This window comes from Grampus griseus (genome assembly GCF_964374135.1).
Source record: "Grampus griseus genome assembly, chromosome: 14".
NCBI lineage: Eukaryota > Metazoa > Chordata > Mammalia > Artiodactyla > Delphinidae > Grampus > Grampus griseus.
In genome coordinates this window covers 16,246,842-16,274,792 of record NC_139008.1, presented here as the reverse complement: position 1 = coordinate 16,274,792, position 27,951 = coordinate 16,246,842, and the positions used below count along the sequence as shown (strand labels likewise).

General features: G+C 49.4%; 2 protein-coding genes and 1 long non-coding RNA gene across 6 annotated transcripts; 2 read left to right on the top strand and 1 right to left on the bottom strand.

Annotated features, from left to right (window-relative positions):
* Window positions 1-488: 488 nt before the first annotated feature.
* Window positions 489-20,749, bottom strand: LOC309831997. Of its 2 annotated transcripts, XR_014297652.1 has the most exons (4): window positions 20,656-20,749; window positions 17,054-17,165; window positions 2,959-3,170; window positions 489-1,261 (listed from the first exon to the last, which is right to left on the bottom strand). It is a non-coding gene; the product is annotated as an uncharacterized lncRNA (long non-coding RNA). The 2 variants fall into 2 exon arrangements; XR_014297653.1 differs by lacking the exon at window positions 489-1,261 and having other exon boundaries at window positions 2,725-3,170.
* Window positions 14,730-21,369, top strand: MAPK3 (mitogen-activated protein kinase 3). 2 transcript variants are annotated; one of them, XM_082669461.1, is made up of 9 exons: window positions 14,730-14,915; window positions 15,977-16,159; window positions 17,989-18,178; window positions 18,350-18,466; window positions 18,766-18,880; window positions 19,267-19,398; window positions 19,559-19,668; window positions 19,764-19,918; window positions 20,774-21,369. In XM_082669461.1, the coding sequence occupies exons 1-8, from the start codon at window positions 14,734-14,736 to the stop codon at window positions 19,884-19,886; spliced, it is 1,152 nt and encodes a 383-aa protein (XP_082525587.1). In that variant the 5' UTR covers window positions 14,730-14,733; the 3' UTR covers window positions 19,887-19,918; window positions 20,774-21,369. The 2 variants fall into 2 exon arrangements, with proteins under 2 accessions (XP_082525587.1, XP_082525588.1); XM_082669462.1 differs by having other exon boundaries at window positions 14,786-14,915; window positions 15,982-16,159.
* A 73-nt stretch (window positions 21,370-21,442) lies between these two features.
* Window positions 21,443-27,596, top strand: GDPD3 (glycerophosphodiester phosphodiesterase domain containing 3). 2 transcript variants are annotated; one of them, XM_082669473.1, is made up of 10 exons: window positions 21,443-22,181; window positions 22,446-22,488; window positions 22,724-22,859; window positions 22,952-22,997; window positions 23,160-23,278; window positions 23,358-23,447; window positions 23,767-23,900; window positions 25,455-25,514; window positions 25,615-25,666; window positions 27,402-27,596. In XM_082669473.1, exons 1-10 carry the CDS (start codon window positions 22,043-22,045, stop codon window positions 27,537-27,539), a joined length of 957 nt encoding a protein of 318 aa, XP_082525599.1. In that variant the 5' UTR covers window positions 21,443-22,042; the 3' UTR covers window positions 27,540-27,596. The 2 variants fall into 2 exon arrangements, with proteins under 2 accessions (XP_082525599.1, XP_082525598.1); XM_082669472.1 differs by having other exon boundaries at window positions 22,952-23,278.
* Window positions 27,597-27,951: the final 355 nt, after the last annotated feature.

Below are 27,951 nucleotides of genomic sequence, written 5' to 3'. Positions count from 1 at the left end.
AGAGCATGGGCTCTAGGCACATGGGCTTCAGTAGTTGTGGCATGTGGGCTCAGTAGTTGTGGCTCGCCGGTTCTAGAGCGCAGGCTCAGTAGTTGTGGTGCACGGGCTTAGTTGCTCCACAGCATGTGGGATCTTCCCGGACCAGGGATCGAACCCGTGTCCTCTGAATTGGCAGGCGGATTCTTAACCACTGTGCCACCAGGGAAGCCCCTATGTCTGTATTTTTATAAGAAGCATATATTTATTTTTTATGAAAAGATGTTTTAATGGATCAAAAGAAGAAATTGGTTGAAATGGATTTCTGGTCACTGGTTTGGCAACCTTCCAGCCAGGGACATATACTTCACCTTTATAAATGTAAATAATTATTTGTAAAGCTGAGACAGTTTTAAAATATGGCCAGAAAATCTTTTTTTTTAATGGCTTAAAGCAATATTCATTTTATTGAGCTTACAATTCTGTGGGTTGGTTGAACAGTTCTTCTGAGCCATAAACTCTTTGACACCCCTCCCATCAAGAGGTGGGGTCTGGGGGAGTTCTCTGGTGGCCTAGTGGTTAGAATTCCAGGCTTTCACTGCCGTGGCCCGGGTTCAATCCCTGGTCAGGGAACTGAGATCCCGCAAGTCATGCCGCGCGGCCAAAAAAAAAGAGGTGGGATCTATGTCCCCTTCCCTTAATTTAGGCTGTCTGTGACTGCTTCAATAAAAAGTGTGGTGGAAATGATGCCGGGTGACTTCCAAGGATGGGTCATGCAGCTTTCACCTTGCTCACTGGAACGCTTGTTCCTGGAGTCTGGAACTCCCAGGTAGGAAGTCCAGTTACCCTGCCACAGTCATGTTGGTAAGGACACCCATAGGCACTATGGTTGAGCCTGTCCTTCAGCCATCCCAGCCCAGGCCACAGTCATGTGAGTGAGGAGACCATCTTAGAAGTGGATCCCCCAGTCCCAGCTGTTCCAACCCCAGCAGAGTCACTCCCAGCTGTTCAGGTCATCCAAGCTGAGACTCAGACATCATGAAACTGAGTATAGTGTATGCCTTTTCCAAATTACTGACCCACAGAGTCAGTGAGCATTTAAAAAAAAATGTTTTATACCACTAAATACTGGAATGGGGCTTCCCTGATGGCGCAGTGGTTGAGAGTCCACCTGCCGATGCAGGAGACACGGGTTCGTGCTCCAGTCTGGGAAGATCCCACATGCCGCGGAGCGGCTGGGCCCGTGAGCCATGGCTGCTGAGCCTGCGCATCCGGAGCCTGTGCTCTGCAACAGGAGAGGGCACAACAGTGAGAGGCCCGCATACAGAAAAAAAAAAAAAAAAAATTGGAATGGTGTGTTACAGAGTAATAAATGAAACAAAGGCTAAGGGCAATAGTGGCAAGTAATTATGTATTAATGTACTCAGCATGAAGAAGACAATGCCTACAACCATTACAATGCTGAATTAATCATTGGGTGCTAAATTGATGCATATATTAATCATTGGGTGCTTGGGTGCTAAATTAATGAACAATTATTTCATTGCATGTACTAAATAATTTTCTCTTTATGTTCCAATATTAAACTAATATGTGTAATTTTAATTATCACTTCAAGAACATCCAACCAAAAATAAACAAAGAAAAAAAAGTCATTCCTTCATCCCTTTTAGATCCTGATGATGACGCAATGGGAGAACATTTAAAGGAACTAAATTGACTGCACAGGAAATTCTACGAGAGAATACGGAAGAGCTACCTACTCAGGGATAAACACACAAGACTGGTATAAACCTATACGAATATTATCAGGATGGCTGAGACTGTGAAACATGCTATAGACAACAAAAAGGGCTTTTAAAGCTATATTTGGAGCAAGAAGAAGAAGGAAGAAATGGGCCCATTGCTTAGGGTAGATGGTGTAATATTAACAGATGACCAAGAGAAAGCAGAAGCTCTCAACTTTCATTTGGTTTGCCTTCTATAAAGAAAATGATGCTCAAGATTTTAAAATGGTTTAAGGTTGTGGTTCAGAGGAAACTGAAGCCCCAAAACTGAAGAATAATGACATGAGAACACTAACTCAATTAAAATGTTCAAGACCCCAGATCTGCATGAAATCCATCCTCAGGATACTGAAGGGAACTGGAGATATGGTTTGGGAACCATGGTAGACAAACTCTGAGAAATTTTAGAAAATAGGAAAAGTACCGGAGATAGGCAAACACCATTCTTACTTTCAAGAAGTTTTAAAAAGTGATTTTTAAAACTATTCACCAATGACTTTGGTATTAGTCTCCCTGACAAGGGTCTAGATCCTATATTCTTCAGATAATGTGTGAGCACTATTTGTGAGCACCAAGTAGTGGGGACAGTGAGAACTAATGTTAAATAAACCTCATTTCCCTTTTTCATAGTGTTATGATAGGGTTATCCCATGATGAGTCAGGGGAACCCTTAGGATTTTATTTGCTTTCTACCTTGATTTCAAGGAGCAAGCACAGTCTTTCAGGACATCCTTGCAGATCATATAAAGGAACGTGGTCATGAGTTCAGGAATTTGGTGGGTCTGTAGTAGTTTGAATGTTAATATTAATTAAATGCTTATTAAATGCAGAAAAATGACAGAGAAAGGACCTATGAAAATTCACTCCTACATAAGAGCAGTAAAGAACCCAGCAAAAATTGTCAGAATCAACTTTTTAAAAACTCTATAAATTAACCAAAGGCTAACAGCAACTTGAGGAATGCTTATTCAAGAAAAATTGCTGAATCTTGGTGAGAACACTGAGCTCTGTGACATTTTAACCTGCTTAAGTCCTGTCCTCTACTCTCCAGCTCTGTTGAAACCTTGAAAAATAGCCCCCATTCCCAGTACAACCTGGAAGACACTGGAGGGAAGAGAATGGAGCTGGAGCACTTTCCAAGTTTTTTTTTTTTTTTAATTGACGTGTAGTTGAATTACAATGTTGTGTTACTTACTGCTGTACAGCAAAGTGACTCAGTTATATATATTCTTTTTCATATTCTTTTCCATTATGGTTTATCACAGTTCTTTCCAAGTCTTATTTCCAAAGAATTGTCATTATTGGCACTGTCTTGTGGTTCCTTGGAAGACCCAGCTTACAAGGCTGTCTGTATTTGACTTCACTTGGAGCTTGCCCAGTGTGAGAAGTCCTCTTCCCAGGGGTCATCTGTCAAAAACATTTAAAGGCAAGTGTTTTAACTTTGCAGCTGCCTGAGGTAGTAGATAGCTGTTAGGGCAAACAATAGACTAACCAAAAAGCTTTAGAGGAAAAGCTAGGGGAGATCAAAGCTCTGAGATGATGGTGTGAGGAGCTCTGCATTCCCATTCCCCAGAATAACAAGCAAAACTGATGAAAATTATTTTTAAAAAAACTTAAAATTTCTGGAAGTTGTACTAATGGCACATAGCCAATGAAGAGACATTTACTCAGGAAAATCTACTAAAACTTGGTAAAACTAGGAAGAGTCAGTGGCATTGGAGCCAAAAGAATTCCCTCCCTCCCACCCTCCCCCCAGCTCATCTTAAAGGAAACTCTGCCCCAGGTAGGTGTGGCCAAGAAGACAGGGTTCCCTCTCCCCTCAGCTCCCAATCAAGCCTTACCATATCTCATGAGGGACAGGCTGCCAGCATTTTTCATCCCCTCCAACTCCAAGCTGAAGAGGCTAAATTTCTGGTGAGTGTGGCAGAGAAGTAGGGGTTCCCTTCCCCCATGCAGCCCCTACTCATAGGGTGGAGGCTCTGTCCCTGGTGTGATGGTCCAAGGACCATCCCCAACCACCCTCATCCCAGCTTGCTTGTAGAGCAGAGATCCAGTGCTGGGAGAAGCAAGCCAAGAAGACCAGAAGCTACTGCCCTAGCCAGTGCCCAGAGTAGTAGTTGAGAGACTTTGCCCAGGGAGAGACAGTGCATAGAAAAGAGACTTGAAGCTCTCCCCAAAGGAATTGACTTTATTTGAAATTTAGTATAGGAAAGCTCAAGCCTAAGGGCACTCGCAAAAAAAAAAAAAAAAAACAAAAAAAAAAAAACTCTTCTTAATTAAGAACCACAAGGCTAAACCATAAGCCACTTAATTCACCAGAGAGAACCAGTGAAAGAGACAGCTAAAAAGAGCCCTCCTGGGGTCAGAACAAACCTCAAAGACCAGCCTTAACACCTACCCCTGCCCAAATTTAATTGAATCAGACTGCTGAGCAATATATGCCCCAGGGCATTGTCAAAAACAATAGAGCAATCAGCCAGTAATCAGTGGAGCCTAATAGGCAGTGTGTAATATCAAATGAAGCAGACAACTTACCAGAGAAATCGGGAGAGAGACACAGAGAGCCTGCTATAACCCCTGTCATCCCAAGATGACAAGAGCTGAAACAGGAAGGCAGAGTCCAAGGCTATGCCCTTCAAGGAGCAAGACCAGAGCTTTCAAGGTGAGGGAAAACTAACTAAAATAGCCTAGTGAAGTCACAAAACAAACAAGCCAACAACAGCGAAAACAACCCCTAGGGAGGGAGAAGGGGAATCACTATCCAGAGTTGCTATAGTACCTAAAATGTCCAGTTTTCAACAAAAATTATGAGACACGTAAAGAAAAAGTGTAACCTATACACAGACAAAAAAGCAGGCAACAGAAGCTGTCTGCGAGAGGGACTAAATGTGCAACTTGACAGGCTTCAATGTAGCTGTTACAAACACGTTCAAAGAATGAAAGGAGACCATGCTTCAAGAAATAAAGGAAGGTATGATGATGATGTCTCATCAAATAGAGACCAGAGACTATCAAATAGAGATAAAGGGGTGGAAATTATTTTCTTAAATAACCAAAAAGAAATTCTGGAGTTGAAATGTATGTTAACCAAAAGGAAAAATTCATTATAAGAGCTCAACAGTTGATTTGAACTGGCAAAAGAAAGAATCAACAAACTTGAAGATAAATGGATAGAGCTTATGGAATCCAAAGAACAGAGAGAAAATGGAATGAAGAAAAGTGAACAGAGCCTCAGAGAAATGTGGGATGCCTTTAAACACACCAACATATGTGAATAAGAGTACCAGAGGAGAGGAGAAAGAGAAAGGAGAAAGGAAAAACATTTGAAGAAAACTTGGCTAAAGACTTCCCCAATTTGCTGGGAAGTGTTAATCTATACCTCCAAGAAGCTCAACGAATCCCAAGTAGGATAAATGCAAAGAGATCCACATCCAGACATATCATAGTAAAAGTACTGAAAGATAAAGAGAAAATCTTGGAAACAGCAAGAGAAAAAAAAGATTTATCACATGCAAGGGGGTTACAATAAGATAAACAGCTGGACCTAAATGTAAGAACTGAAACTATAAAACTCTTAGAGGAAAACATAGGCATAAATCTTCATGACCTTGGAATATACAACAGTTTCTTATCTAAGAAACCTATGTACAAGCAACAAGAGAAAAACTAGATAAATTGGAATTCATCAAAAGTAAAACATTTTGTGCTTAAAGAAAATGAAAAGAATCCATTGAATGGGAGAAAATATTTGTGAATCATTTATCTGATAAGGGTCTAATATTCCAGAATACATAAAGAACTTTTACAAGTCAACAACAGAAAGACTAACATCCCAATTTTAAAATGGACAAAGGACTTGAATAGACATTTCTCCAGAGAAGATATACAAATTGCCAGTAAGCACAAAGCCTTCAGAAAAATGCAAATAAAAACTACGAGATACCATTTCACACTTGCTAGGATGGGTATTATAAAAAAAGACAGATAATAACAGTGTTGGCAAGGATGTAAAGAAATTGAAACCTTCATGCACTGCTGGTGGTAATGTTAAACGGTGCAGCCACCATGGAAAAGAGTTTGGCAGTTCCTCAAAAGTTTAAACAGAGTTACCGTATGATGCAGCAACTCTACACCTAGATATATACCCAAGAGAACAGAAGACATATGTTCACACAAAAACTTGTACACAAAAGTTCACAGCAGCATTATGCATAATAGTCGAAAGTGGAAACAATCCAAACGTCCACCAACTGATGAATAGATATATAAACGTGGTATCTGCATACAATGAAATGTTATTAAGGCATAAAATGAGAATGAAGTACTGACATATGCCAAACCCTGGGTGAATCTTGAAAACATGCTAAGGAAAAGAAGCCAGATGCAAAAAGGCCACATATTCTATGGTTCTATGTATATGAAGTGTTCAGAATAAGCAAATCCATAGAGACAGAAGGAATTAATTGTTGCCAGGCTGCAGGGTTGGGGGAATGGGCAGTAACTACTAATGGGTATGGGCTTTCTTTGGGGGGTAATTAAAATGTTCTGGAATTAGATAGTGGTGATGGTGGCACAACCTTGTAAATATACTGAAAACCACTGAATTGTACACTTTAAAATAGTGAATTTTGTGAGTTCCCTGGTGGCTTAGTGGTTAGGATTCAGCACTTTCACTGCCGTGGTCTGGGGTTCAGTTCCTGGTTGGGGAACTGAGATCCTGCAAGCCGTGGCCAAAATTTTTAAAAAAAAAGGGTGAATTTTATGGTATATGAATTATATCTCAGTTCAAAAGTTGAATATTAGTATGCACAACGTAATTTAATCTAAAAATATACTAAGCATGAGAAGTCAAACATAAACACTACTTTGTGATTTCATTTATATGAAATCCTAGAAAAGGCAAAACTAAAGTAACAGAAAGTAGATCAATCATTGCCTGGAAGAGAGAATCACTGGAAGGGGGCTTTTTTTTTTTTTTTTAAGTCTTTTGGCTGCACCACGGGCATATGGGATCTTACTACCTCACCAGGGATCGAACCCATGCCCCCTGCATTGGAAGCGCAGAGTCTTAACCGCTAGACCTCCAGGAAGTCCCTAGAAAGGAGCTTTTTAGTTTGAAGAAATTGTTCTATATCCTGATTGAGATGACTGTTACATAATTGTACTGAATGACCAAAATTCATCAAGGCTGTATATGTAAAATGGGTGGATTTTATTGATTGTAATTAATATCTTAACTTTAAAAACAACAAAAATTTGATGTCAGCTTAGGGCGTTACCTCTTATGATAAGAGACATATAACGTCTATATATCTTTTGCAGTTTTTAAGGCCTCCATATTTAAAAATCTCTAGGGGCTTCCCTGGTGGCGCAGTGGTTGAGAATCTGCCTGCCAGTGCTGGGGACCTGGGTTCGATCCCTGGTCTGGGAAGATCCCACATGCCATGGAACAACTAAGCCCCTGTGCCACAACTACTGAGCCCGCATGCCGCAACTACTGAAGCCTGCACACCTAGAGCCCGTGCTCTGCAACAAGAGAAGCCACCACAATGAGAAGCCCGCACGCTGCAACAAAGAGTAGCCCCTGCTCACCACAACTAGAGAAAGCCCGCGTGCAGCAACGAAGACCCAACACAGACAAAAATAAATAAAATTTATTAAAAAAAAAATCTCTAAAACTTTACTGTACCTAACTTTGTGAAGTAGACAGAATCAATTTATGATCCCATATTTGGATTTGATAAAACTAAAGTTTAGAAAAGTTATGCCACCCACCCAGGTTCACATATTAAAAGCATTTAAATCTCAGCCTTCCTATGAAGTAAGTACTATATCCTCTTTTTCAGATGAGAAAACTGAGGAAGAAGTTAAACAACTGATTAGCGGTGACAGGATTCAAACTCCAGCAGTTTGATTCCAGGACCTGAATTTTTGTTTTGCATTGTTTTTTGATTTTTTTTAAATTAAAGGAAAGCAAAATGACACGAGTCAAGTAATATACATCTGCAGGCTGAATATGGCCTTGAGTTACCTGTTTACAGCCTCCAGTGAAGAATCAGATAGACAGGTGTTTGAGTCCCAGGCCTGACACTTATCACAGGTATGGTCTCCAGCGAGTCACCCAAGCTTTCCGCCCCAGCTTTCCCATGTGTGAAAAGAAGATGACATCTGTTTCACAAGGCTTGTGTGAATATCAAATAAGATCATGTGCCCTCAAAAATCTAGCACTTGGGAGGCACTCAGTTTTCCCCTTCAGTGTAGCCATTGCCTACCTGGCCCTAAGGTACTCAATTTCATTGTGTGTTGAAATAAAATAACCCAAGCCTCTGCAGTTAATAGGATTATAGCTCATCTCTCTGCAGTTCTGGAAAGTGAATTCACGGAGGCAGAAAGAGAAGGGAACTTGCAGTCCCCACACTTCTAATTACTGTGTTCTACCACTTCACAAGTGAATCTCTGACAAACTGTGCTAAGTCCCATTAAAGAAAAGAACACTGTGAGGAGGCATATGAGGTTCAGGGAAAGTCTCTGTGTGGAAGAGAATAAAATATTGGACCAATACAAGGGAAGCAATACTCCTACTATACTCCCACTGGTCAGACTACATATAGAAAATGGTATTCTATTTTGGGTTTTGCATTTTTAACAGGAACACAGTCAACCCTGAGCTCATACAGAAAAGTGCATCATCCCAGCTGACAAAGGGTGTGGAGACCATTCCATAAATACTCAATTCTCTCTTTCAACAAATATTTATTGAGTGCAAAACACATCTTGGTACTGAAGAGGGTTGCAAAGTAAAGACACCATCATTACAGCCTTCAAGAAATTCTACCATCTAGGAGGAAGGGCAAGATGAGCACATAAATAAATATAATACACATTTGACATTTGCTCTAAGACATAAGAGCTGCAGATGTGGCACACGTAGCCGGAGGATACCAGGAAACACTTCATCCTGGAAATGGAAAGGATTCCTTTTATTGAAAAACCTGCATAACGGGCAACCCAAATAACAGAGATTGCATGAGCAAAGGTACAGAAGCAGGCATGTGTATGGCATGCAAGCCATTGAGAAATTCAGTTTTCCTAGAGAGAAATGTTCATCTAGGAAATGAGCCTGAGAAAGGTAAGATTTGGATCAAAGGAAGTAGGGCCTTGGATGTTGGTAAGGAATTTGGACTTAATTTGGTAGTTAAGGGAGGAATGAAGAATCTCTAAAGAGAAACATTGTAATGACACTGTTATTTTGCCTGTCCAGCACTCTCTGAGGATAGCACACCAATTTTCATTGGGAAAACCATCCCTCCCCCAGACCAGTTCATGTCATGCAAGTAGAGATAACTAAATCCCCAGTTCTACATTGATTGGTTCAGGGATTTGCACAGGCTCCAAACAGAGCCAATAACCAATGGGAGTCAAATCTGGCATTTTTGTTACAAGGAGACAGAAAGACAGAGATGAGCCTCTCCCTTGCTGGAGTTACTGGAAAAAACATCAGATATGAATCTGGACCTGCTGGCAGCCATCTTGCCACCATGAAAGGAACCACCAGAGAATGGAAACAATTCAGAAGAAAGCAGAGGTCAGAGGTGGGACCAAAGTACTGATGACGTTGTTTAAGTCCCTGGAGCCAACGGTGCCTTAACATCTACCTCTAAATTTTTCAGTAAGTAAACCCATAAATTTCCTTTCTTGTTTAAGTGGGTTTGAGCTGATCTTTAGCCACTTGTTACTGAAAGATTCCTGCTTCATACACACCTTATAAGCGCTTGTGTTTTAGGCGTATCTGAGGAGGAAGAAGACTGAAGAAAAGGAGGCTAGTTAGTACAATAGTAGTAGCATCACACAATAGTAGAGGCAAAGTGAAAGGAGGAACCACAAGGAAACATCAGACACACTCTCCCAAAGTGTCAAGGTCAAGAAGGACAAAAAAAAAAAAAAAAAGACTAAGGAACTATTCCAGATTAAAGGAAATTGAGTGATAACAACTAAATGCAACCTGTGATCCTGAACTAGAAAATGGACATTATGGGGACAGGTGGCTGAAAAAGACCTGTAGATTAACTCTGTTCATGTTAATGTCTTGATTTTAATTATTGTACTGTGTTTATTTAAAATGTTAACATTTAGGGAGTGTTGATGAAGGGTATACAGAAATTTTTTGAACTATTTCTGCAACTTTTTGCTAAGTGCTGAAGTTAGTTAAAGAGTTAGAAAGTAAAAGAATAAAAACATGAAATGAGGGTTTTTAAAAATATTTATTTATTTATTTGGCTGCGCCGGGTCTTAGCTGTGGCATGTGGGATCTGGTTCCCTGACCAGGAATGGAAACTTGGCGCACTGTATTGGGAGCGTGGAGTCTTAGCCACTGGACCACCAGGGAAGTCCCTGAAATTAGGGTTTGATCGATGGTGGAAGAGATGGCTTTGGGAAATATTGTGATAATAAAATGACAAGGAGTTGGCTAGACGTGGAGAGAAATGGAAAATGAGAAAATAACAGGGTTCAACTCTGAGAGAATGGTGATTGTCCTGAAACAGAGTCTGTAAGAGAAGCAGGTTTGGGAGTAAAACGGATGACTTTCATTGGACATCCTAAATTTTCTATATCAGCTTGTCTCCCGGTGAATATGTCTATCAAACACTGAAATTTTGGAACTGGAACTTGGATGAAAGGCAATGGCTAAGGAGAGATTTAACATAAAGGAAAAACTTGACATCACAGGAGTATGATATGACTAAGAGAGAGACATCAAGAAAGAAGGCCGGTGAGGACAGCCCAGGCAAGGAGCCCAGTGGGGGCAGGCAGAGCTGACCACCAAGATTTCAGAGAAGGGATCAGCTGAAGAATGCTTATACCAGGGGAGAGATGTTTAGACCCAGCTAATCTCTCATATATGAAGGAGTGTCACAAGAAAATTATAATGAGGTTTTTTTGGGATTTAAAAAAGAGATCAGTATTTAAATCTTCATAAATTATTCATTGTGTTCTGACCCCTATTCCTGTACATTTGCTCCTTTCTCGGTTTGTGCTGGTGAGCTGAGTTAGCTGAAAGGGGATTGTTCATTTGTGTTCTTCCAATGTGACTCGTTTGTATTACCCTGAGCAAATCACCAACTGGCCTCTCTTGTGACCTTGACATCACAAAGAGATAAGAGCTGGTTTAAGACTTAGTCTGGGTTGGGACTTCCCTGGTGGTCCAGTGGTTAAGGCTCCATGCTTCTACTGCAGGGGGCGAGGGTTCGATCCCTGGTCGGGAAACTAAGATTCTGCATGCTGTGTGGTGTGGTCAAAAAGAAAAAAAAAAGGACTTAAAAAGACTTAGTCTGGGTAGATGCAGAGGCTGTGGAGGTACTGCACTACCTGACAGAGGAAATGGTTCTAAAGTTCCTTCCAACTCCGTAGTTCAGCGAGCTGCTGCTTATTTTTTTTCTGTTAAATGTTTATAGTATCTACTTCACATGGCTGCTATGAGGATGACAGGAGATAAAGTGCATAAAAGTGCCTAGCACAGGGAATTCCCTGGCCGTTCAGCGGGTAGGACTTGGTGATCTCACTGCCAGGAACCCGGGTTGGATCCATGGTTGGGGAACTAAGATCCTGCAAGCTGTGCAGCAAGCCAAAAAATAAAAACAAAAAGAAAAAAGTGGAGTATTGAAGGCTCCAACTATTAAAAAAATAAGTGTCTGGCACAGAATAGATGTTCAGTCTCTCTTAGTTGAATATGAATTTATGAAATAGACTAAGAAATCCCAATCCAATCTAGAAGGAAGGAAGTACCAACCCCAGCCACTAGAGGGGGCTCTCAGTCACACGCCTTCAAATGAGGCTCAGATACAGCTGAGGTGGCAGGCACCCCTCCGGATACACCAGCCTTTCCCATGCCGGGAAACTCACTCCTACTCAGGAAACCTGGCTCCACGCTCAACTCCATGGTGTTTTCCCTGAGTCACTATATTCTCCCATAGTTGCAAAATGATCTGGCAAAAGTCCCTGAAAGGCTTTTACTGCTTACTGAGTAATATCCAAACTCCTTGCCGGAATCGGAGGCCTTCCTCAACCTGGCCCCAACCTACCTCTCCAGCCTAAACTCCCCTTAACTGCAGCCACACGGGACAAATCATGCTCCTGCCTCTATGGGTGGTTCATGCTGCTCCTTCTTCTTGATGCCTTTCCTCCATACTGTCCTTCTGAAACCCTACTTCTTTTTCAGAGAGGCAGATGCTACCTCCTCCATTATTCCCTCCTCACTTCTCTAGAGTGATCTTACATCTATATATCACATATATTACATCCATCTATCCTGTATTAAATTGATTTCTGTATGTGCATCTTTTTTTAATTAATTAATTAATTTTATTTATTTATTTATTTTTTGGCTGCGTTGGGTCTTTGTTGCTGCGCATGGGTTTTCTCTAGTTGCCACGGGGCTCCTCTTCGTTGCAGTGCGCGGGGTTCTCATTGCAGTGGCTTCTCTTGTTGCGGAGCACGGGCTCTAGGCGTGCTGGCTTCAGTAGTTGTGGCACACAGGCTCAGTAGTTGCGGCTCGAGGGCCCTAGAGCGCAGGCTCAGTAGTTTTGGCGCATGGGCTTAGTTGCTCCATGGCATGTGGGATCTTCCTGGAGGACCAGGGCTCGAACCCATGTCCCCTGCATTGGCAGGCGGATTCTTTTCTTTTTTTCTTAACATCTTTCTTGGAGTATAATTGCTTTTGGCAGGAGGATTCTTAACCACTGTGCCACTAGGGAAGTCCTATCATTTCTTTTTAAGATTAGAAATTCGATGAGTAGAGAGGCCAGTGTGTAATCTGTCCAGGATAACATAGCAAGTGGCAAAAATGGGATTCTAATCCAGGCAATCTGACACCAGAGAGCTCTTGCTCTTCACCACTAATTCACACTATACAGTAATCTTTTATCAGCCCTAGTGCCTAGCTCAGAGCTTTGCACACAGTACCATTAAATAGCTTATCAAATGAATAACTAAAAAAAAAAAAAGGATCTAATTAGCACCTCTTGTTTTTAAAATTATTTATTTTTGGTTGTGTTGGGTCTTCGTTGCTGCGCGCAGGCTTTCTCTCCGTGCGGCGAGCAGGGGCTATTCTTCGTTGCGGTGCGCGGGCGTCTCATTGCGGTGGTTCTCCTGTTGCGGATCATGTGCTCTAGGCGTGCATGCTTCAGTAGCTGTGGCGCACGGACTTCAGTAGCTGTGGTACATGGACTTAGTTGCTCCGCGGCATGTGGGATCTTCCCAGATCAGGGCTCAAACAGTGTCCCCTGCATTGGCACGCAGATTCTTAACCACTGCGCCACCAGGGAAGTCCTAATTAGCACCTCTTGAACCTTCACTGACTTGTGGGTTATTGGGAACCAGCAACTTGGTCTCAATCTGAATTAGAGCCTCACCACAGATCTAATTATGAGTAATTTCAGAATCATAATTACAGTTCTATTTTGTCTCTTGATCTTTAATGCATACAAGGACCTACTCCCAGCTTCTAAGGAAGACAAAAACAACATTACTTAAGCCTAGGAGGTGTGTTTCTGTGAAGGTCCCAGCTCACATTTTCACTGTGAAGTGAGGGAGATGGACTGGATGGTCTCTGAGGGCCCTCTCTTCAGTTTTAACAGACTATGATTCCAGGAGACAGAATGAAATGAAAAAGAGCATCTACTTATGTGTCAGAAGATACCATGTTGAGTCTCAGCTCCCCAACTCTCAGGTTTCCCATTCTGTAAGAGTCGATTCATCCATTCAAAAATTTCTGAGGAGGGGCTTCCCCGGTGGCGCAGTGGTTCGTGCCCCAGTCCGGGAAGATCCCACGTGCCGCGGAGTGGCTGGGCCCGTGAGCCATGGCCGCTGAGCCTGCGCGTCCAGAGCCTGTACTCTGCAACGGAAGAGGCCACAACAGTGAGAGGCCCGCGTACCGCAAAAAAAAAAAAAAAAATTTTCTGAGGGTCTGAGTTTGAGTGTAGGGGTGGGGGATACAGCGATGAACAAGACAGACATGGCTCCTGCTCATCCAGCTCAGAAAAGCAGATGACATCTGCACTGTGGGGTTGTCCTAATGAAGAAACTGAAGTGGACCAAGTACTGTGGAAAGTCTAGTACAGAATCAAAAGATGACGATCTTGACAGGATTGCCAAACCCAACTACAACAAAAACGTTAGCTATCTTGCTGTTTTTCAGAAAAACCTAATAGTATATTTTCACCAAACCCGGTCAACGCAGCTCTCTCACCTCTCCCCTGCTCTCCATGTAAGGATAGGCTGGGAGTATCTGTCCTCAGGATACAGGCACAGCCTGGTTGCTGAGGCCAGGTCCCTAGCCCACTCAGATAGGCCTCCTTCTGAAAGCCATTACGCTGGGAATCTGGAAGCCTGGGTTTTCCAGCTCTCAAGTCACCTTGTCCAGCTCAGGTTTCAGTTTCCTCATCTGTGAAAAGCACGCCACATCTGTGAGGCATCCATCTCCCACCGCCACTGTGAAATACGCATTGGATCACTTAGCATCGGGCCTGGCTCCGGGAGGCCAAACTCCAGAGGGCTGGTGAGGGTTCCCTTAAGGTTCCATCTCGAGGCCCGGGCCACTCCTCCGGCTGAGTGGGGCTGGCGGGGGCAGCGGGGCCACGTGGCCCGGTCTTGGTCCCCGGTCCAGCACTCATTTGCTGGGTGGCTCTGGGTGAGGTCATCGGGCGGCCCTACTGGTCTGCATTCGGGGGGAGGGTCTGGACAGTCTCAAGATGGTCCTGGGGAGCTTCTAAGGTTGACTGGAGTAGATGGAGCCGACAGGTGCCAAGGACCAGGTTCCTTAAGCTGGGCGCGGGGTGGTGGGTCACGTGACGGGGACGGGCAGGGGCGGGGCCTGGAGCGCCAGGCTCCGCGGGTGACAGGGCGGGCGGGAAGGGGCGGGGCCTCGGGCGGGGCCGCCGGGGGGAGGCAGGCGGGCGGGCGGGGAGGAGTGGAGATGGCGGCGGCGGCGGCGGCGGCGGCGGCTCAGGGGGGCGGGGGCGGGGAGCCCCGGGGAACTGACGGGGTCGGCCCGGGGGTCCCGGGGGAAGTAGAGATAGTAAAGGGGCAGCCGTTCGACGTGGGCCCGCGCTACACGCAGCTGCAGTACATCGGCGAGGGCGCGTATGGCATGGTCAGGTGAGGGGCGTTCTGGGGGCGGGGGCGTCTTTGGGGAGGGGGCTCCGAGGGAGGGGGCAGGGAGGGTTGCTGAGAGCTCTCTGGGCCTTGGGGACTCTTAGCATCCTGAAGAAGCTGAGGCTTCAGGAGGCTGGGGAGCATCCCAGGGAGAGGGCCTTTGAGTGCTTTCTGGGGGAGGGGGCGCTGCGTAAAATCTAAGGAGAGGGGGCTTGGGAGCTTTGAACCCACCATTCTGTAATAAAGGGAGGGGCATCTGAGTATGTGTGGGGGAGCTGTGGGGGCCTTGGGGACCCTATAGACACGGGGTGAGGAGAAGAGAATAAGTCTTCTTGGGGAGGTAATATCCTTAGTGAAGAAGGAGTGAAGGACCCTTCACTGGGGAGAGGATGCCTTGGAACCCCCCCTCAGTGAGGCTGGTCAAGGAGCTTGGGAGAAAAGAGCGGAGCTCAGGGCTAGGCAGGGTGGGGTGGGGATTTGGGCCTGGGGCCAGGGACCCAGTGAGCAATGAGGGGTCCAGGAATGCCTTCCTGCAACTTTTAGGAGGGGTCTGTGAGTTCTCCCAGCCCCACTGGGTGCTCTGGGCCTTTGTTCATCTGGGAATAACTCTGCTGCCCAGGAACCTCCCCCTGACACCCACCCCCGCCCTGCCTACCCCTTCTCTCCAGTCCCTCCTATGATTCCCTCCTTCTCACTGTATTTACCTCACTGTACGTCCTCCACACCTCCCAACCGCTGGACCTGCCTTGGGTTGAGGGAGCCCATCCTAGGAAGGGGAGGATGAGGGGTCAGGGCAACTAGAATGGAAAGGGTTGAGGAGAGGGGAAGTCAGTGATCGGTCAGTCTCTTCCTCTGTTTGTGAAGTCACTGAAAGGCTGCCTGGCTGGTCCCCAGCTTTCTCCCTGGAGATCCCAGGCCTTCACAGCAGGAAGGAACCAGCATTGTTTATGACTGGCCAGAGCCTCTCCTGCTCCCTCCCCTCCCTGCCAAGACCTGGGTGGGGCCACCGGGCCTGGACTCCCCCTTTCGTAAGGCCATGCCAACAACATCTCTGGCCCTCTCAGCTCAGCTTACGACCACGTGCGCAAGACTCGAGTGGCCATCAAGAAAATCAGCCCCTTTGAGCATCAGACCTACTGCCAGCGTACGTTGCGAGAGATCCAGATCTTGCTGCGCTTCCGCCACGAGAACGTCATCGGCATCCGAGACATTCTGCGGGCACCCACCCTGGAAGCCATGAGGGATGTGTATCCTTCACCTTGACCAGATGGCTGGCCAGGCACAGCCTCAGAGCTGGGCTGGGTGACTGTTGGCTTGTTTTCTGTTTCCTTCTTCCCTACCACCCTCCAAAACAAACCCAGTAAAGGAAACTTTCCAGCAGTAAAGAGACCACAGAGTGTAAGAGGACGACGGGGAGGCCTCAGAGGAGTCCTGGCCTGCTGCAACCAGGCAGTATGGCCCTGGGCAAGTCTGTTCTCTGAGTTCTGCCTCAGTAGGGGGCTGGGCAAGATGGTCTCTATGGGAGCTTTGTCTTCTGACATCTGCAGTTCTCTGATGAGATCCAGCCACTGCCCACAGTCAGTTTTTTTGTTTAACAGACGGGGATTCTTTCTCCTCTGGGTCCTCAGACTGGAAGGAAGGCAGGAAGGAAGAAAACTGCCCTTTTTGGAGGGGCTACTATGAGTCTGGTGCAGTGCAAGCCGAGTGCTTTGACATTTCTTATTCTAACTCCCAACTGCCCTATAAGATGGGTCTCATCAGCTCCATTTCAAAGATGAAGCAACTGAGACTCAGAAAGCCTCAATAAAATCAAGTGCTTCTGTTGCTACCTCCTCCTCTCCCCCAGATGAGAACCTGTCCGCTCTCTGGGACTTCCCACTCAGAGCCCCACCCCAATCCCCTGTGGACTTGCACCTTGCCCCGGGAGGGACAGCCTTGCCTTTGCTGCCCTCCCCCCATATTGCTTTCCACGTTTGTTGTCCACTTCCTGCCTGGCTCAGTGAGCAGCTTATAACGCCCATCACCTCTCCCCTGCCCCACCCACCCCAGCCAGTTCCAGTCCTCCACCCAAGAGTGAGGATTAGTATCGCACCGTTTGCAGCTTCCACCACAAACCGAGGGCAGGAAATCTCCACACTCACCCCCAGCTTGCCGTGTGACCTTAACCAGGTCACTGCATCGTGTCGGGCCTCCTCATCTTTAAAACAGCAGGGTTGGTCCAGGTGTTCTCAGAAGGCCCTTTGGAGGCTGATTCTGAAAGACAGCCCTAATTTAGTCTTCTAGAAACAAAGCACATGACATTTATTTGTTTATTTATGTGTAGTCTTTTTATCTTAGAATATAAAAGGACATTTACTCCTCTGTCTTTGGATGTATGGCCAAGCACCCTGAGTGGGAGCGTGCAATGGGGAGTTTCTCCTCATCGTCTTGCACAAACCATTCCCATAACGCAGGCATTTATTTTTAAGCAAACATTTATTGCATGCCAGATGGTGTTCATACATTATCTCATTTAACCTTCTCAAGAGCCATGCGGCTCAGGCTTTTATAACAGCAGTACTAGTTCATGTTCGCCGAGCACTTACAACATGCCAGGCACTGGGCTGGCTGCTCTGCATGGGTCATCTCTCTGCTAATCTTCACAACCACTTTCTAGAGAACAATTTTTTCCCCTTACTTTACAGATGAGGAAGTAGAGGTGCAGACAGGTTGAGGCCACAAAGCCAATGAGCAGGGCAGTGGGGATTCAGACACTGGCAGGTGAACTCCAGAGTTACTGCTCTTAAATGGGACATTCTCCTGCTTCCCACAGTTGAGTAGCCCTATTCTCCCAGTAGGGAAACTGAGGCCACAGAACTGAAGTGCTTTGGTCAGGGTCCCTGGCTGAGATCCGGCAGAGGCCTTGAGCCCGACTGCTAAGTATGGGCCTTGCCCAGCTCATGATATGAGTTGGCAGATCTGTTGAGTCCCAGGGGCATCAGCTGGAGGGATATGAAGCCTGTTGACCAAAGGCTCTTCTTCTTAACCAAGTGCCTCTCGCTGCCCCCATCTGGGGGGTCTCTGGCACCAACCTCAGCTACATTGTGCAAGACCTGATGGAGACAGACCTGTACAAGTTGCTTAAAAGCCAGCAGCTGAGCAACGACCACATCTGCTACTTCCTCTACCAAATCCTGCGGGGCCTCAAGTATATCCATTCCGCCAACGTGCTCCACCGGGATTTAAAGCCCTCCAACCTGCTCATCAACACCACCTGCGACCTGAAGGTCAGAGCGTTGAGGGCCGGTCTCCTCCCACCCCTGGGGTCTCAGGCTTGCAGGGCACGGGAGGAGAGTATCGCAAGCAAAGGGAACAGCATGGGCAGAGACGCGGTGATATGATTACTTGGGCCCAGGAGGCCTTGAGCACTGAGCTCAGTAGCCTGGCTTGCCTTCCAGATCTGTGATTTTGGTCTTGCCCGGATTGCCGATCCTGAGCACGACCACACTGGCTTTCTGACGGAATACGTGGCTACACGCTGGTACCGGGCCCCAGAGATCATGCTTAACTCCAAGGTAGGGGGGCCACCCACCCCTGAAGGGAAGGGGCTGTGTCCCACAAAGCCCTGGAGCCTCCTCTAAGCCAGGCAGTGATCCCCGTGATGCAGGAAGTCTCCCCCCAGGCCTTGTCACATTATGCTGGTCCTTGGGCTCTGGAAAGACACTGTGGATTAGCTCCTCTGGGCCTCTGCCCTCTGCCTCCCTGGCTGGTGTTGAACCTAGGTCGGGGGTTGTGGGCAGGCGCAAACATCAGGGTTGGCTCAACAACAGGTTGAGGCTGGCCCAGGAGCCCGCCACTTTCTCCTCCTCCCCAGGGCTACACCAAGTCCATCGACATCTGGTCTGTGGGCTGCATTCTGGCTGAGATGCTCTCCAACCGGCCCATCTTCCCGGGCAAGCACTACCTGGACCAGCTCAACCACATTCTGGGTGAGGGGGGACTGGCCAGCTGAGTGGGAGGGAGATTTCACTTTTTGGAGGTGAGATTTCTTTAGGATCAGGGTCAGTGAGTCTGTGGGAGTCAGGTCAGGGGCACGACCATGTGTGGGGCCCCTACAGCATTTCACAGTAGTTCACTGAGGTATAGATACCGTCCCCATTTGGTAGATGGGAACAGTAAGGCTACGTACACCCCATGCTTAGGAAGTGCTAGGGCCTGGATTTGAACCTAGGGCTGCCCGAATCCAGACCCCTTGCTCTTCACCACCATAGTACTGGCTGGTGGCCTGGAGCAGGTTGGTGGAGGCTCTTGTTCCTGGCGCCTTCTGTTCCCAGAAGGGAGAGATTGCTCACCAAGTCACCTGCTTTACCTACAGGTATCCTGGGCTCCCCCTCCCAGGAGGACCTGAATTGTATCATCAACATGAAGGCCCGAAACTACCTACAGTCTCTACCCTCCAAGACCAAGGTGGCCTGGGCCAAGCTTTTTCCCAAGTCGGACCCCAAAGGTGAGAGAGACTTGGGGGCTGGTGTGTGATAAAAACCGGGTGTAGAAGAAGGTACATGGGCCCAGTAGCTACCTGGGCCTCTGGACACAGAGAAGGAAAGCGATGCTTCTGGGAGCTCCTCTGACCTTCCCTTTGACCCCTGACACCTGCGCTTCCCTAGCTCTTGACCTGCTGGACCGGATGTTGACCTTTAACCCTAACAAACGGATCACAGTGGAAGAAGCACTGGCTCACCCCTACCTGGAGCAGTACTACGACCCAACAGATGAGGTGGGCCAGCCACCAGCAGCAGGGCTGGCAGGTAGGTGGATGGGTGGGCATCCCTCAGCCCCTGTCCTGAGCCTCCCCACTTCTTTGCCACCCAGCCAGTGGCCGAGGAACCTTTCACCTTCGACATGGAGCTGGATGATCTACCCAAGGAGCGGCTGAAGGAGCTCATCTTCCAGGAGACAGCCCGTTTCCAGCCTGGGGTGCTGGAGGCCCCCTAACCTGGACAGATGCCTCTGCTCCCTGGGGCCTGGTGAGTGCTCCCCACCACCCACGCACAGATTCCCCCTGAGACCAGGGTGCCCAGCGTGCCTCCACGCAGTCACAAGCTTGCTCACGTCCCTGAGCCACGTGTACGGTGGCAACAGAAGGGCCAGAGCCTGCCTCAGCCGCAGACCCGTGGTCGCCCAGCCCCACATGTCTCCCACCTGTCAACACCCTGCACACTCCAGCCCCAGGTCACTGAGGGCCCCCTCTCACCCATCTGAGGAACAGAGCCAGGCTTTGGCTCCCCCAGGATGGGCAGAGAGGCAGGTGGGGCAGTAATTGCTTTGGGAGGAGCCGGCAGCATCCGGCCTGACCCACATGCCAGGCTTTTTCACACCTGGTGTCCAGGTCAGCAGTTCCCATACCTTTGGGGGACCCGGCTGGGGCTACCGCCACCCACACTGCTCTCTGTTCCTCCTCTAGTTTCCTCTCTGTCTCTGGCCAGCTGTGGCCTGATAGCAGCAAGGCAGACACACCTGGGTTCAAAGCCCGCCTCTGATACTCCATAAGGGCTGTGTGATATTGTGCAAGACACCTCACCTTTCTGCAGCTCAGTTTCCTGGACACAGTCCTGATAATGAGAGCGAACACCTCCCGAGCACCCAGCATTGTTGTAAGAGATTTGCATGGATTAACTCACTTAGTCCTTATAGCAGTACCTTGAAATGGGTACTAATGTCATCCGCATTCACAGATAAGGAAACCCAGCCGCATCACACTCACCGTAAGGCAGGAGTAGAGGCCAGGCTGTGAGGACGAAATGAGGGAAGTGGAGGTCGGGGCTCTGGCAGGTCCGCTCACGTGTGCTAATGGTTCCTTTCCTGCCTGCCTTTTTGTTTAGGCCCTGCCTCCTGCCTGCCCCTCCCCTGCCGGACTGTTAGAAAATGGACTCTGTGCCCAGCCCAGACCCCAACAGCCCAGGTCGAGGCAGAGGGCAGGCCTGGCCACCTCCCTTTGCTTTGCTCAGGCATCCTGCTTCAGGCAGGCCAACGCGCCCTCCCCCCTCACCTGAGGACCCGAGGGGCTCAGGTGGCCCCAAAGCAAATTCCCCTCTGCTGTTCTGCCACCGTCTGCCCGGCTCTCCCAGTCTCTGGTAGTTCTGGAATTCAAGGGCTCTGGCTGCCCCGGGACCTACTGAGGGGCAGTGGGGGAGGGACATGGAGGACACTTGAGTGGGGACTCAGGGCCAGCCCTGCCCCACTCAGCCCATTAAAACCCCACCCCATTTTCCCTGAAGGAACATTCCTAAGGCTCAAGGACTAGTGTCCCTGAGGAGCAGACCTAAACCCTCCCCCACAAAGCTGCCACATCTAACGTCCCCGCTGCTTCTGTGTGTGGGTGAACAGAAGTGGAGGCGGGGGCACGTGGAGAGCCCAGTGCCCCTGCCCACCCCGTGCCTGTATCTAATATATAAATATAGAGGTGTGTCTATGGATGGCCCTGGCTCTGTCTGTGTTCGCCGATGCCCTGACCATAATCCTTGCTGCTTTGAGGACTGAGTCTCCAGCCCCGCTGCTTCCCACCTGTGGCTTTACCTGGAGCGGCGGCCTTTGGCTCCCCCGCTGGCCAGGGTTGAGGCTGGGAGTGTAAGGAGTTCCAGACTCCTGGACGGAGTGGGGTCAGTCTCCCCCTTAGTCACTATTCTGTCCCCACCCTAATGGCTTCCTGTCTTATCTGGCTGGGGGTGATTCTGGAGTGACTCAGGGACACACTATACACCCCCGGCTTCTCTGGAAATGGCAAGGGGTGGCATGTTACATACCCTGGGCGCACATACCAGTGGGAAGGGGGAGTGTTGTAGCAGAGCTGGTGGGGGGCGGGGGGGACTTGATTCCCCAGTGTGGCCACGGAGAGAGGCATTCTGGGGTGTGTGAAGGGCCTGGGGGTACGCGGGCCAGAGCTGCCTGGCCTCTACTCCTGCCTCTACCCCAACCCCAGCTGAGCCCTGCAGTCTGGCCTCAGGCCAGAAGCAGGCTCAGCAGGTCCCAAGGGGTGTGGTGGCAGCCGGTGGCGGAGCCAGCCTACATCAGCCAGGCAGTCAGCGAGGCAACACAGCCCATCGGGAATGGCTCAGCTTGCGGCAGCCAGGGCCTGAAGCAGCGGCGCGACCATGAGCTCTCTGCTCTACTACACCCTGCCCGCCCTGAGCAGCTATGTCATGCTCTCCATCTTCTTCCTGCGCCGACCTCGCCTGCTGCATACGCCGTGGGTTTCAGCCTTCTGTCCCCGCCTGGGGGCCCACCGGGGAGGTGAGCTGGGCTGGGGTAGACGGGGTGGGAGCTTCTGAGGATGGAGTGAGGATAGCAAGGCAGGTACCAGGGTGGACAGCAGAGAGGGGTAGGTCCAAAGGGCAGGATGTTAAAGGAGGGCAGAGTTCGAGGTGGGCGGAGAGCCGGGTGGCAGGGCAGGATGTGGAACAGGGAAGAAGAGGCTGCTCAACCCGGCCTGCCTGGGGCTGATGAGGCAGGGGGCGGGGCCGGGCCGCAGGAACCCACCCTGGATGCCCCACACAGGATCTGGAGAGCGCCTGGAGAACACCATGGAGGCCATGGAAAAGTGAGTCCACCTGCCTGGCCAAGCTTCCGGGTAAGGTTGTGCCAGCTATGCGAGGCGTGACGCTAAGGGGCGCCGTTCACTTCCTGCTCTGGGTGACTGGAGCCCCCTGGAGTCGTGCAGGGCACAGCCTGCACATCCGGCCAGAACTGCCTCACGTTCCCCTAAACATCCCCACCGCCCTGCTGTCTGGCGCATCCCCCATCCCTCGGCCACTCACTGACCTTCGCTCCCATAGCGCCGTGGCCCAGAGAGCCGACCTCCTGGAGCTCGACTGCCAGCTGACTCGGGATGGCGTGGTGGTGGTGTCACACGACAAGAGCCTGTCCCGCCAGTCAGGCGTGAATAGGGATGTGGGCAGCCTGGACTTTGAGGTGGGCCTTGCCCCAGCACCCCAACCGTGCCCAGAGAACCACCGTGCCTCCACGCGTGACTCCTGGTGACATGCTCCCTGCTCTCCCTATAGGAGCTGCCCCTCTACAAGGAAGAGCTGGAGGTTTACTTCTCGCCGGGTGAGCGTGTGGGCTGTCAGCGCCGGGCTGAGCCAGCTGGAGTGGGGTCACGGCCTCAACCTCCTGCCCTCTTTTCCCCTTTGGGACCCACGCCCTCCCCCCGGGCTTGCAGCCCCCCACCCCAGCAATCCTTCTCTGATCCTTCTTCCCACAACCCCTCAGGCCACTTTGCACACGGGTCAGACAGGCACATGGTGCGTCTGGAGGACGTGTTCCGGAGCTTTCCGCGGATGCCCATAAGCGTGGAGGTCAAAGAGCAAAATGAAGAGCTCATTCGCAAGGTGGTGCTGTGGGCAGGGGTGGGCGAGGGCCCAGGGCTGGATGGAGGCCTGACTCCCCATCACCTCCTCCCCCTCCCAGATAGCGGGCCTGGTGAGGCACTATGAACGCGATGAAATCACCATCTGGGCCTCGGAGAAGAGCTCAGTCATGAAGAAGTGCAAGGCCGCTGTGAGTCCCTTACCCCTCCCTGCGCCCACTGCCCCTCCCAAACGGGCTTAGGCCAGAGGGGTCTGGGGGTTCTGCAGGAGCCCTGAGCAGGGTTTCCAGGGGTGGGATTTGGAGAGCGGGGGAGGTGGGGAAGGTGTGTGAGCAAAGGCATGCCAGAGGGACAGAAGCGGGCTCTGGGCTTGGAACGCTGGGCCAAGATGTGGCTTTGATCCTGCAGGTAGTAGGGTTTCCTGAATGTTGAAAACTGTGCAGCCCAAGCCTCCTCTCCGCTCCCACAGGAGCAGACTGATCCCCTTTCTCACTTCCCCTTGGCTTCCAGAACCCTGAGATGCCCACCGCCTTCACAATAAGCCGAGGATTCTGGGTGCTGCTGCTCTATTACCTGGGGCTGCTGCCCTTCATCTCGATCCCTGAGAGGTTCCTCATCTCTTTCCTGCCCACCATCATCAACAGGTACCTACAGGGTCCCCGTCTCCCTTCCTCATTCTCCCCCAGACTTCTGTCCTCAAAAACAGCCCCCTCCACCTTACACCGGAAACTAAAACAACATTGTTAATCAATTATGCTGCAACATAAAAGTTTAAAAAAAAAACACCCCCCACTTCAAACCCCCTTGTGCAGGGTCCCGTGTGGAGCAGGAGATCCAGTGTCCCCAGCTCCCTGGCTACCCTCAAGGATAATCTCCCATCCGGGGTCCTTTGAAGACAGTGGTCTCACCAAGCATTCATGAATACTAAGGGGGACACGAACCCCCTGAAATCCTATGCAAATGTGCGTTGATGTGGGTGGAGTTTTAGGACAAGGGTTCATTTGTTCATCTAGTCATCCAACAAAGAGTTATTGAATGCCTACTCTGTTTCAGGTGCACTTACACTAGTAAATAAGACCAATGTGGGTGGGGAGAGGCCCTTCACGAGCTTACAGTCTGGGTGGGAAGACAAATATTTATTAATTACAGCATCACTCTCATTCTCAAACAGAAAGGCAAGCATTTTCCTGCCTGGGGACAAGGATTAACAAAGTAACAGCTGGGCAAAGTATCAGGAATTCGGACACTTCACCAGCTCTCAGGCCGGGACCCTCCCTTTGCCTTCTGAGACCCCCTCTGTGGCGGCCCCAGTGCTTTCTGCTCCCCTCTGTCGTCCTGAGGGAAGCTCCCAGCCAACCCCCATCATCCCTTGCCACAAAGAGATCGTTACACTACAAACTTGGTGTACCTAACTTTTTTTACGGGTTTTGCAAGGTGTTTTCACATCCTTTAGTTTATTTGAGCCTTACCTTGCAGCGCCCTCAGGAGATAACAGGAATCATGACCCCCATGGAGAATCTGAGGCTCAGAGAGGTTCTGTAATTTGCCCAAGGTCACACAGCAGAGCCTGCCCTGGGACACTGTGAAAGCCTCTAAGGTCACCCCGGGACTTCCCTGGAGGTCCAGTGGTTAGGACTCCACTCTTCCACTGCAGGGGGCACAGGTTCAGTCCCTGGTCAGGGAACTAAGATGCCGCATGCCTCACAGCGCAGCCAAACAAAACACGACAATAACAACAAAAAATTCATCATTAAAAAAACATAAATAAAGTCACTCTGGAGTGGAACAATTAGGGACAAGTAGCCGACCGAATAAAATGCTGTCTGGTCTCAGGAAGTTGGTCAGGCCTAACCAGGAGGACCTCCAGCTGCGTATACAGTTTGGGAATCAAGCTGGGTCCTGGCCCTGGCCCCACCATGGATTTGCTGTGTGACCTCGGGCAAGTCACTTTAGTTCTCCAAGACTCAGTTTCTTCTTCTGTAAAACGGTGAGGGGAGGGGCACACCCTCAAAGCATGGAGTCAAGGATACCGGAGTAGGAAGTCACTGAGCAATGGGTGACTTGTTCCTCTGGGCAGCCGCAAAGGTTCTTCTAGAGGGAGTAGGGTTATACGGGTTGGGGGGCGGTCACTACCACCCCCACCCCACCTGTGACAGAGAGAGACCCAAGGGGCTGACCACGACACCACCTCTCCACAGGACCTACTTCCCATTTTCCTGCTCTGGGCTGAATCAGCTGGCGGCTGTGGTTTCCAAATGGTGAGATGGGCGAGAAGGCTAGGTGGAGGGATCCCACAGAGACCCGCCCTTCTCCTTAGTCCCCTCTCATCACAGCCTTTGCTACCCCGCCCCCCACCAGGCTCATCATGAGGAAAAGTCTGATCCAACACCTGGAGCAGCGAGGGGTGCAGGTGAGCAAGTGGGTTGTTCACAGTGTGGGCCCAGCACGACATTCCAGTCACAGCCCTTTTATTAACTGGCTGGGTCACTTGGACAGATCACCTTCTGAGTCTCAGTTTCTTCATCTGTAAAATGGGGATAATGATATACTTAATTCTTCTGGATATGTAGCCGATACTTAGTAAGGGCTTGATAAAGGCTAGCCGTTACGATAATGATGATATATTGAACTGTCCTGATCCCTGATGAGAGGGGCTGGGAAGAGACCAGAAAAGGGGAAGACCAGCCCAGGCCACCCCCACCCCACTCCAACCTACCGAGCATCAGCTCTGACCAGGTCATTTAATTAGCAAACCTTTGTTGGGAACTGACTGTGTTGAGAACACAGTTCCAGGCACTGTGGTCCCGGGGAAGGAGCAGGGAGCTTACCAGCAGGGGCAGAGGATGGGGAAAAGCAGGCATCGCAGGGGCAGCCAGTGGACAGAAAGGAAGAAGAGTGCTGTGGTCTGTGGGGTCAGAGAAGGCCTTCTAGAAGCAGTGAGGAGCCGGCTGGCAGGGAGGGGAAAGGGAGAGCATCTCAGCAGGAGGCTCAGCATGTGGGAAGGTCATGAGAAGCAAGAGGCCAGCAGAGGAACTGAGAGGGGTCCCACCAGGCTGCAGTTTGGAGGAAGTGGCACCAGGGGAGCTGGAGAAAGCAGGAGAGGCTGCGGCAGGCAGCCTGTGAACCTCAGTAAGGAACCTGGACTTCAGCCCAAAGGAGAGGGAAGCTTTTGAGGGCCTTAAGCAGGCGAGAGACCTGATTCAATTAAGCCTTGTCGAGTGAGGGTCACTCTGGCCACCACGTGGAGAAGGGATTGTGGGGGCCAGTGTGGAAGCAGAGTCTCACTAGGCGCCTGATGCTGCCACTGACAGGACTGAGGCTTAGGTGGCAGCAGCAGGGATGGATGGAAGGGTTAAGTCACAGACAGGCCGGACTCGGCCACTGATTGGATGTTGGGGTGAGCAAGGCATGGGGATGACATAGCTCTTTCAGGTCAGGCCTCCTGCTCCACGGTCTTCCTCGTAACACTGGGAGGATAGACCATCACTCTCATTTCTGAAATTAAGAAACTGAGATGTCCAGCCAGTGACTTAGCCCAGGGTACAAATACCAGCTCTGCCTACTTCAGTGCCCACAGGAGAGGACTCAGAAGGCAGGGAAGATGTAGAGCAGCAGGATATGGGCAGGCTGGGAGGCAGGCTGGCAAACATTCCACTACCAGCTGTCCCAGGGGGAAAGAAACCCCTTGATTTGAACATGAGGTAATTTCCCTGCTGTATATACTCCCACCTTGGCTAATTTCAGGCTATCAACATGAATTCACAGAACAGAGTTGGGAAGAGATGTGTGGTGTGGTAGCACACCATTATATACGATTTCCGTCTTATACATTCGATAGACGTAGATAACCTCCAGAACATGGGTAACAGTAAAATGTGGTAAAATAATTAGGAAGTGATGAGTTTTGAGTATTTATTACCTTTGTTTTTAATATAATTTATTGAATTGTATGTTTATGTAATGTAATACTTAATAATGGCTGTATTTAATAACCAGTTTTCAAAATTCCTGAAAATGTGACGGTCAGCTCCAGCATAGCACTGCTGGGAGGTCTCCACAGAGGAGGAGAGCTCCCAGCATCTGGATACAAGGGGAAGCACTAGGTAAGGTTGTTGGGAAACTACAAGCCCCTCCCTCCCCACTAGGTGGTATTTTGGTGCCTTAATGAAGAGTCAGATTTTGAAGTGGCCTTCCGCCTGGGGGCCACCGGCGTCATAACTGATTACCCGACAGCCCTGAGGCGCTACCTGGACAACCATGGACCACCTGCCCCGGCCTCCTAACCCAGAGGTGCTCGCCCTCTCCTCTATTTCTCTTCCCCAATAAATGTATTCTTTTCAGTCACGTCTTTGTGCTTGGGGAGTCGGGGAAGGTGTGAGGGGTTATAAGACTACAAAGATGGCAGCTTGTGGCAGAAGAGGCCAGCTGAGGGCTAGAGTCTGAGGCCCTAACCACCCTGACCCACTGGTTCTACCACATTCCAGACCCAGAGTAATGCCACACCCTGTGCCAACCTGGCCTCCACTCTCCTCAGGAATGTCCCTTGCAAGGCCCCCTGCCCCTTCAGAGCCACAGACAATGGTTCCATTCTCCTGAGGACATTAAGAGCCCCAAGCACACAGCAAGAGACTTGCCTTCCCCTGTAAGCCACATCACCTGGCTTCAGAGGATGGGCATGGCTGGCCCATCTGCTAC

Coding starts and splice junctions, on each gene's coding strand:
- MAPK3 (XM_082669461.1), top strand. CDS start 14,734: ATGGCGGCGGCGGCGGCGGCGGCGGCGGCTCAGGGGGGCGGGGGCGGG. Junction 19,399..19,558: donor TCCCAAGTCGGACCCCAAAG/GTGAGAGAGACT, acceptor GCGCTTCCCTAG/CTCTTGACCTGCTGGACCGG. Junction 19,669..19,763: donor ACTACGACCCAACAGATGAG/GTGGGCCAGCCA, acceptor TTTGCCACCCAG/CCAGTGGCCGAGGAACCTTT.
- GDPD3 (XM_082669472.1), top strand. CDS start 22,043: ATGAGCTCTCTGCTCTACTACACCCTGCCCGCCCTGAGCAGCTATGTC. Junction 22,489..22,723: donor ACCATGGAGGCCATGGAAAA/GTGAGTCCACCT, acceptor TCGCTCCCATAG/CGCCGTGGCCCAGAGAGCCG. Junction 22,860..22,951: donor TGGGCAGCCTGGACTTTGAG/GTGGGCCTTGCC, acceptor CTCTCCCTATAG/GAGCTGCCCCTCTACAAGGA.